This window comes from Pholcus phalangioides, unplaced genomic scaffold (genome assembly GCF_987345545.1).
Source record: "Pholcus phalangioides strain wild (caught in Gottingen) unplaced genomic scaffold, Ppha-v1.0 ptg000041l_1, whole genome shotgun sequence".
In the NCBI taxonomy this organism is placed as follows: domain Eukaryota; kingdom Metazoa; phylum Arthropoda; class Arachnida; order Araneae; family Pholcidae; genus Pholcus; species Pholcus phalangioides.
This window is the reverse complement of record NW_028301627.1, coordinates 3,982,717-3,992,253: the sequence shown is the minus strand read 5'-3', so window position 1 is coordinate 3,992,253 and position 9,537 is coordinate 3,982,717. Positions and strand designations below refer to the sequence as shown.

General features: G+C 35.3%; 1 protein-coding gene across 1 annotated transcript; it reads left to right on the top strand.

Moving 5' to 3' along the window:
- Positions 1-1,081: 1,081 nt before the first annotated feature.
- On the top strand, positions 1,082-4,367 carry LOC149065091 (THAP domain-containing protein 2-like). The gene is made up of 3 exons (XM_089254264.1): positions 1,082-1,275; positions 4,034-4,165; positions 4,335-4,367. The coding sequence occupies exons 1-3, from the start codon at positions 1,177-1,179 to the stop codon at positions 4,365-4,367; spliced, it is 264 nt and encodes an 87-aa protein (XP_089110390.1). The 5' UTR covers positions 1,082-1,176.
- Positions 4,368-9,537: the final 5,170 nt, after the last annotated feature.

The following is a 9,537-nucleotide window of genomic DNA, read 5'->3' as shown; positions in this document are numbered from 1 at the left end:
GCATGTTGTTTAAATGTTGGAGCTCCCGGGCAGGGCCGTAACCCGGAGGGGAGCGGATGGATCTTGTGCTATGGATCCGGGGCTAAAATTTTATTCTCTAACCTTTCTTTCGACATTACAATGGGGGCACCAAAATACTTGCTTGCTCCGACTTACCAAGCATCTATTTGCGGTCCCGTCCCAGGGCAACTGCTTCACTTTCCATGTGGAAATCAGGCCCTGTTCTATTTTCAACATGTAATGTGGGCAGGGCCGCAACCAGATGCTTGGTCAGCCAAGCAAGTACATATTCTGGCGTCCCCTTGTAATAACGGTCGCAACTGGGGGGGGGGGGGCAGATGGGTCTCGTGACCCGGGCGCTGGACCAGAGGGGGCAAAAAATGTATTCCCAAACCTCTCCCTCAACATTACAAGGGGGCGCCAAAATGCGCACTTGCCCCGGGTGACCAAGCATCTAGTTGCGGACCTGCTTGTAATGTTGATTGAAGGAGAGATGAAAGGATGAAATTTGCCCCCTCCCCGGGTCAAACCCGCCTGCTTTCCCCTACTTGCTGCTCTTAATGTAAGGCCGAGTTATGAGAAAAAGATTAAAGCACAACTTATTCCAATTTATACATTCCCACTGACCGTTGAATATCAAAAGGCCATCTTGTATGTGGAAAACTTTTTTCCCCATTCTGATAATTCCCTTTCCGATTTTGCAAACGTGCATACTTCCCATTGATTTAACATTGCATACATGGGTCGAAAAAAAAACTGTCAAAAATAAAAAAACTTTCAAAAAAAAAATATATATATATATATCTTGATAATCAGCGGTATTTGTGGCATCTACTCTGAAAAAATGATAGCGTTTTGTGAATTAGAACTATGCAAAAAAATTGTCAAAAAACAGTAATTTTACTTAGTGTTCCAACGGGAGACGGTCGCGTGACGTCACTTGATTTTTCGAAAAGTAGAACTCCTTAATACACAGGCTGGCGCATGCGGCATTCTGGTCCTTTTTGTAGCACTGTTTACTATCATCGCATTGTAGGCTCCTTTCAACGTTCCTATATATTAGTTAAATTTATTGTGTTTTTAGTTGTTTTTATCGATTTTTTTCGTGAAATAACTTCAGATAGGCCTTGTTGTTCGGCTCCAAAGTGTTCCAATTCCGACAAAAAAGGTTTTAGAATGTTTAGATTTCCGTCGGAAAAAGAACGACGCGAGAAGTGGATCGTGAACTCCAGGAGAGACGATTTCATACCAGGAAACGGAGCTCGCCTGTGTGAAGTGAGTTAAATTTAATTATTCTGTGTGAATTTTACTTTTTCAAAATCGTATTTGTGATAATGATTTTAAATGAGAACTATATGAAAAAATAAATCGTTTGGAGGTAGCAGACGATATTTGGCGCCATTGCTCACGTGTTGTGTTTAGATATAAAAGTTATGGTGATTGTCAATCATTTTCCCGGTTTTTTGTTCCGTTTGATTTAAGAGAAAAGATGCATAGGTACATAATTTTGACCAAGAGAACTAATTTAAATTCAAATTATTTATGAATTTATCGTGGAATGCTCACTTTCTCGGCTCTTAGTTTGGCGATTTATCGCTACTACGACGAATTACTGTTATAGTGAATTTTAACTTATTTTGTTATGTTTTGAGGCGAAATTTCATGTGATATTTCTGTGGAAAATAGAAATGTTTTAATTTTGGCATTTTCAACTAAGAGAACAAGGTGATTTCAAATCAGTTGGAAATCGGTTCTTCAATCATCCTTGCTTGCTGTAGTGAGCTCTGCTGGTTTGGCGACTTATCGCTTGCAGATTGGGAGTAATTAGCTAAAATTGTATCTTCACTGAAAATCAAATTTAATGGGATTAAAAATTAATGTGATAGACGTCGTATTTCAATTGATTTCATTTTCTGTCCCCCATAATTCTTTTAACAGACTACAAAATTGTGATTGGTATCATTTGTTTGTGTTACTGGACTGGTGAGCACTCTCTTTCCTGCAAGGCACATGCAGTGACTACTTTGCAAATTAATTACAAAGAATTAATTTAATCTTACTATTTTAAAATTAATTGCATGTTCAGCTTAAATCATTATCTTGCTTCGAAAAAGGTTTTTAAATTTTTTCACTCGCACTACATGCATGAGTTTTGAAACAAATACCTCATGGATTAAATTTTGCCCATACAAAAACTGGTTTTTTCTTTCTCAAGAATAATACATTCCAATTTCTTTGGGGTTTCAAGAAAGTATGATGGAAAGTAATTTTTTCAAATAAGGAATTTAAAATTTCTATTTTTTTTAAATTTTAGACATTTTTATAATTTTTCTTAAATTTTAGACATTTTTTATAATTTTTCTTAAATTTTAGACATTTTTTATAATTTTTCTTAAATTTAAACATTTTTAAAATTTTCAATGAATCTCAAAATTTCTATCTATATCCCTATAATAGCTTAGTAAGTGTGAAAAATTGCATAACAATGTCAAATCATTCGCCAGTAATCAATTTGAGGAAAACGCATTTAAGTATTGTGAAGCAGAAATGTTGAAATTTTTTTCTCAGACCCAACACCATACAGACACATGAAAATAACTTCAATGTTCAATAACGTACTGTTTTTTTATATTGCTATCTTACTTTTATTTATCCCTTTAATGCTTTGAAAAGCCAGCCGCTTCAAACACTTGATGCTCAGCAAATTAAAAAAAGCCATAGATTAAAAAACTGATGAGGTAAAAATTCAATTGAATTTATTTTGCAGTCTGTTATCTATTTAATATGTTCTGAGAGTAATATTTGAGGCAAATTAGCAATTACTATGAGAAAGATAAAAAAATATAAATTGACATTATGACCGTCAAAACGCATTATAAATGTTATTTTTTTACATTGGCATGAACAGATTTTCTGGTAAGTGTGATACAAAAGATGCGTAACAATTACTTTTTTTAAATGAGTATTAAGCTCAACAATGTGTGCATAATTTTCAGTAGACGAAGTTTCATCAACTGTCACCACCATATCTCATTGCATAGATATGCAATTGCGAAACACGTTATAATGATAGCAAGAAAAACCTTTTTGAAAATCAGTTTTTTTTTCATTCACTACCTATACACTTATTTCTGATGTCCGTTATCACAATACACAAATTCACAACAAATCACACAAAACAAAATTTACTTATCACATGATTTACTTTATAAAATCTGTAATGGCATTTCATCGCCATGGCGCCCTGGTGGGATTTGTCAAGTCCTGCTACAAGTAACTGTTTTTGTTAGTATTGTGAATGGCAGGGATTAGTAGGAAGTGTTTTATAGGGATTACAGATTTCAGTCAGATCGTCCATCTCAAGCTCTTTTTCACAAGTTCATAGAAAAGCTCTATATTACACAGCTCACTCAATACACATCTAGGCAATTTCGTAAGCGGAAGGTTCAAATCTACACTGTTTTGTTAGCGAATGAGCACCAGAAATTTGCCACTGGACTTATCCTTTTGACGAGATCTCTTCTATGCAACGTTCCAAATCTATGCAACGTTTGTTAGTGATAAAGTAAAGGTGCTTGCATCCTTTTAGATTAGGTTTCTTCTTAGATCCTGTTAGGATATCAATAGGCTATTTACTATGTTTACTGGAAATTCAGATGCGTTATTTTAGAGCAGATTTAGACATACCCATTACTGTAATTGAAGAAAATACTTTAAGGATAGGTATTAAGAATTCCATGAGTGTCCAGTATTTAGAGATTAATTATGATGGTTAATGATTTTAATTCCTATTCTGAGAAATTGGGGCAGAATTTTTCATCTTTGAAAAACAGATGTGTATCCTTTAAAAGGAATTTTGACTGTTTTGGACGTTAATATTTGTACCATATTAATCACTTAAAAATATGTGTATGTTATGCTGTTTTATGATTCTTATGTGTGATGCAATATGCACTTACCTGACATTACTTTGAATTAAGGTATAAAAAAAAGCTGTGTGGTAATTTTTCGTTATTGTCCCTTTTTAAATTAGGTACATTTTGAAGAAAACCAGTATGAGTTGAAAAGGCAAGATGGCTGCAAGAAGTTAAAGCAAACTGCTGTGCCGACCTTGTTCCAGGTTCCTAACCCACCGAAACTTTGTTTTTATCTTGGCTCTCTTAAAGTATTGCTTTTGTATATGTATATGTATATATATATACACACACACATACACATACATATTATATATATATATTTTTTTTCTTCCAGATTAATTGCTGTTGGGTCACGCAGTTTCAAGATAAGAACTATATTTCTATTATTTAAGCATATTTTTTTTGCAATTCCCAAAGTTTACTGGTACTCTAAAGCAGCGTAATAATTGATTACATGGTGTAGAAAAATATGTGAAATTGTGAATGATATTTGTAAAATCTTGCTTTCATCAGTTATGTACATTATGTTTGAATATTTTTTTAATAAATAAATTTATTCCCTCATTGAGCTCGTCAGTTTACATTATTGAACCTGTGTGTGCTATTCAGAATTTGTAATTTACTGAAGAAAATTCTGGTAAAATAAATGCTCCTAAAATATTTAAGAATTTTTTTACTAAATTTCCAATATCTAGAGGCAGTAGTTTATCAAATCCTTAACTTCACACAATCATTTAATATCCAGAAGAAATTTTCTTAATGTAATCTAAATTGACTATATATATTTTTGTATGCCACTTTTATCCTGAAATTAAGGATCGGGGTAAGGGATATATAGGAATATTTTATTTTCACTAAAAACCTGAAAAAAAGTTAATTTTTTTTTGCTATATACTGTTGTGTTTAAGATTAATTACTTGATCGTCATCACACGAACTGTTACGAATTCAACCTGTTGTTTACCAATAATTTCGTGATTAATCATGATTTCGTGAAACGTGGTTTATTTCCCATAGTAAATCCGTTCCTTGAAATTCCTCGTTTCTCCCACAAATTGAATTTCCCATACGCTTTCGCCAAGCATTTTTAGCGCGCGGGGAATTCTGTTAGGTTGCTATGCCAGATTTACCGACGCGATTTTTTTCCCCTTCTGTTTGGCGGTCATTTCCGAAGCGACGATTTCGTGCAGCAACCCTTCGGCGAGGACCAGAATGCCTGATGGTTCCGCTCGTATATGAAGGCGTCTTATATATATATATCTTGATAATCAGCGGTATTTGTGGCATCTACTCTGAAAAAATGATAGCGTTTTGTGAATTAGAACTATGCAAAAAAATTGTCAAAAAACAGTAATTTTACTTAGTGTTCCAACGGGAGACGGTCGCGTGACGTCACTTGATTTTTCGAAAAGAGCAGCTAGAAAACCGGTTTTAGGGCACCCCCTGATAAGAGATACTAACCCCCGGCTCGGCAAACATAGCTCGCCATACGGGGTTCCCCGAAGGGAGCACCCCCCTGATAAAGATCTCCTTAATGACCGCATTAACGATGCATAATTTGTTTTTCGATTATAAAAATTGAAGCATATAAAACACTTTACATGGTGAAATTATAAAAGTTATTAAATCAATTCTATTCTAAGTAATAACGATTGGAAACTTTCTGATTAATATTCCTTTCATATACAGTCGGCCTCGTTTAATCAGTTATCAACGATTCCATCACACAATATCCTGCTATTTGGGCTGTTAAAAAATGACAGGCATGTTAACGCATGCGCGATTAGTGTGTTTTCGGACTTTACCACTTTTCTTTAATGTTTATTTCGTTTTTTGGGGTATTTTTCGAAAATTCGAATTTTATTCACGCTCTGAAGTTTCGTTCTTTCTTTCTTTCTCTTGGTAATTCAAAGTCCGTTTTGCGGACTAAAAAAAATTTTTTTTCAATATTTTTGACAATTCTAATGCAGTCGAATCCCGTTTTAACGAATACCGTTATAGCGAAAATCTCGTTTCAATGAACACTTTTCTCATCCCCCAGCTAAGTTTACGTAGGAGCAATGCTAAAACCTGTAATAACTTCATAACGAAATTTCGTTATCACGAAGTGATTTCTCCGGTATCTTAGAGTGTGAAACTGCACTGCAGGTCACTTAGTGATTTGTAAATGTGCTTTGCGTCATTTAAGTGATCTGTAAATGTTCTTCGGGTCATTTTAGTGATCTGCTAACATACTGCGTACCACTTAAATGAACTGTGAATGTCCTTCGGGTCATTTGAATGATCTGTAAATGTGCTTCGGCTCATTATAGTGATCTATAAAGCAAAAGGGGCCCCACGAACAAATTTGTGAAAAGAGTGACAAAAAAATTTAATTTCAAACGAAATGCATAGAATATCTTTTCCGTAAACCCCCCACCCCCCATTTAAATAAGATTAACATGAAGAAAGACATGCAAATGCATAGGTTTTACGAAAAATAGGTTTTAAATTTTCTCTGTGCAATTAATTTGCAGAAATTTAAAAAAGAATCTCAAATGATTTCAATGTTTCATGAAATGCTTCTGTATTGAGCCTCTGAGCCTCTTCTCCCCCCCCCCCCCGACTTTCTCCGTCTCTTATCTCCCTCCCTCCTTTCGCTCTTTGGTATACACAAAGTTTCAAAATCCCCGGATTAGACGCAACACCAATCAAAGGGCTTGAAATTTCCCGCCACCAGAGAGAGCAGACGACTTTTTGTTTTGGTCCTTCTGTTTGTCTCTCCCAGGAACATAAACAAATTAGTAAGAGCTCCCGGATGTAATAACTCTATTAACCATGTGATAACTCTCTTAGTAAATCATGTTTTCACTCACAAATTCAATCACTCATATGGTCACTTATACAGTCAACCACTCGGTCACTCTTACATACAATCACTAGGTGACTCATATAGTCAGTCACTCACGTGGTCACTCATACGGTCAATCACTCACATGGTCACTCATACTGTCAACTATTCTATTACTCACTTGGTCACTCATGCGGTCAGTTACTTGGTCATTGTGGTGATCTTCCCCATCGCCCCCATTCCCGGTTAAATATAAAGTAGTGGTTCTCAACCGGGGGCCATATGGCCCCAGGTGGGCCCTAGGAAATTCCAGGGGGGCCACGGATGAAAATCTCGCAAAAGGGGAGCCACGGCTACTGATACGGGGGCCACGAAGAAGTTTATGAAATTAAATGCATAGAATAGCTTATCTTTTTCGTAAATTTTCCCCCATTTAAGTAACATTAACATGAGGAAGAAGGAAAAAAAAAATGGTTCATGTAATCTCGGTGGTTATACGACTTGGGGGTGACAGTAGACCCTGACACAAACTATAGAAGAGGTTTAAGCAAAATGGAGTAACTGTAAAAACAGAAAATTGTGTGTTCGAAGACTTTTCATTCAAAGAGGGCTGCTATAAAGAAAGCAGACAAAAATTTGTTGACCATTCATTGACATTCTTTTGATTGCTGGTAGTAAATGCAATCCAAGAAGTCGATGAGTGAAAAATGAAAGCTTGTAAAAAAATCCATCGTTTTCATGCAATTACAGACGGATAGCCATCTAGTTTAGCACAAAGCTATCTACAGCAGTGGTCTGATGGGGAATATATTTATAAAAATCCAATAAAGAATGATTGCTCTGGGGTATTTTTTTATGAATTTTGAGGGAGGTGCCAATCCATTACCTCTGCTGAAAACAAATAAAGTCAAATTCAGTTATAACGAACTCCAAGAGACCAAATCATGCATGAGAAAAAATACCCGCGAAATTTAATTTTTTAAAACTACATTGCTGTATAACTCAAGAAACTGTAATTGCATAAAATTACTATTGTTTCAATCGCAAATGTTAATACGCCATTCCTTTCAATTTAACAGGAAAAACGTAATTTTAAACATATTTAAGACGGTCTTAACGTCATTTGGTTGGCCGATTGGTGTCTATATGCAATTCAAGAAGATAATGTATTGGGACTTCCTCCAAGATTGACACTACACCTTTAAAGTTTTTTAATCGATACTGCAATGATTCTTATTAATTAACTGACCTACTACTTAAGCCTGCTGCTGGCCTTTGACCTTTGAAAACCAAACACACCCCACTTCCCATCTCATTGAGATATCGAAGCGTTACCGGAGGATGGGTATGTCTCGAAATTTTATTAGATATCTTCAGGATAATAAATAAAAATATTACATGTAGATTGCACGTATAAATTCACACATAATCAATATTCGTCAATGGACGGATCATAATATACGGAGGAAAAAAAATCAACTATAAAATCTACATCATAATCTTCCGAAAGTTCTTGATTCCATCCGGAGATGAATACTAGCGTCCATGCGCTCTAAACAGCGTCCCTTGACACTGTGGTCATAGCCTTGTTGAGATATAATATATATAATCTCAATTTTTACAAGTTGATCAGACATTCATCAGTACGAAATGTCGATAGGCGCCTACTATATTGGCCTGCAACATCCCAAATAATTTCAATGCAATTTTCCTATCCTGCAAGAACAATGTTGTGGACATTACAAAAAAAATTCTTAAAGGGCGTATGACCACATTTAAAGCAATTTAAATCCGTTTATTTGAGACTCACTGCGTCTGCTGATTTCTCAGAAAAGTGCAATAAATTCTCACGTAAGTCTTCACCTTGAAATGTCCATAACCCGAACAATGCGTCTCTTTGTATCTGTCAACCTAAAATTTATGGTTTTTAGTGTTGATAATACGCATGCAAAACCAATTCAGCGACGCGTTTTCACAATCTGCAAAAACTGCGTGGATTTGATAGTTTGAAATGATGTCTAAATGCCAAAGATTTAGAGAGTTCGAATAAAAATGAAAATGTCAAATAATTGAAATTATTCTTCGTATAAATGAAATATTTTAATATTGAAAGCTATACATAGAGATTAATCGTGACCGTAGTCAAACATCTCATAAATGTCAAATTTTGTCGTAAAACTGAGAGTGAGGTGCGAATCCCCTTGCGCACAAGTGGAATTTCGAGACATTTACGCACAACCGAGCCCCTCTTGGTCATTTTTCTTTTTTTCTCCCCACCCTTTCTTCCTTTTGTTTCCTTCCTAAATTTATAAAAGTAAAAACGACATAATCATTATAAAAAGGACTGGTTTCAGATCACATTGCCGAAGTTCAATTACTTTAGTGCAAAAATGCCAGATTTTTTTTGGGGGGGAGGGGGGTTTGAATACAGTCAAACCCCATTATAATGAACTCCAAGATACCGGAGAAATCACTTCGTAAAAACGAAATTTCGTTACAAAGGAATTCCAGATTTTTATATTGTTCCTATGTAAACTTACCCGGGGATTAGAAAAGTTTTCGTTAAAACGATATTTTTTCCCGTTATAACGGTATTCGTTAAAACGAGAGTCGACTTTATTTCGTCCCAAACTATTTTTTTACGTGTATATGCCAGCTCATGGGTAACAGGGCGTTTGGCACTTTACTGGCGGGCCGTTAGTCTTAGAGACATACCCAACTAGAAAAAGTATCCAAATCACGTGTCCAACTCAGATATGTCATTCATGTTGTAAGGGGCTGTATAGTTATA

Excerpts from the sequence above, each read along its gene's own strand:
- LOC149065091 (XM_089254264.1), top strand. The coding sequence starts at position 1,177 with ATGTTTAGATTTCCGTCGGAAAAAGAACGACGCGAGAAGTGGATCGTG. Across the intron at positions 1,276-4,033 it reads ACGGAGCTCGCCTGTGTGAA|GTACATTTTGAAGAAAACCA; the intron begins GTGAGTTAAATT and ends TTTTTAAATTAG. Across the intron at positions 4,166-4,334 it reads TTTATCTTGGCTCTCTTAAA|TTTACTGGTACTCTAAAGCA; the intron begins GTATTGCTTTTG and ends CAATTCCCAAAG.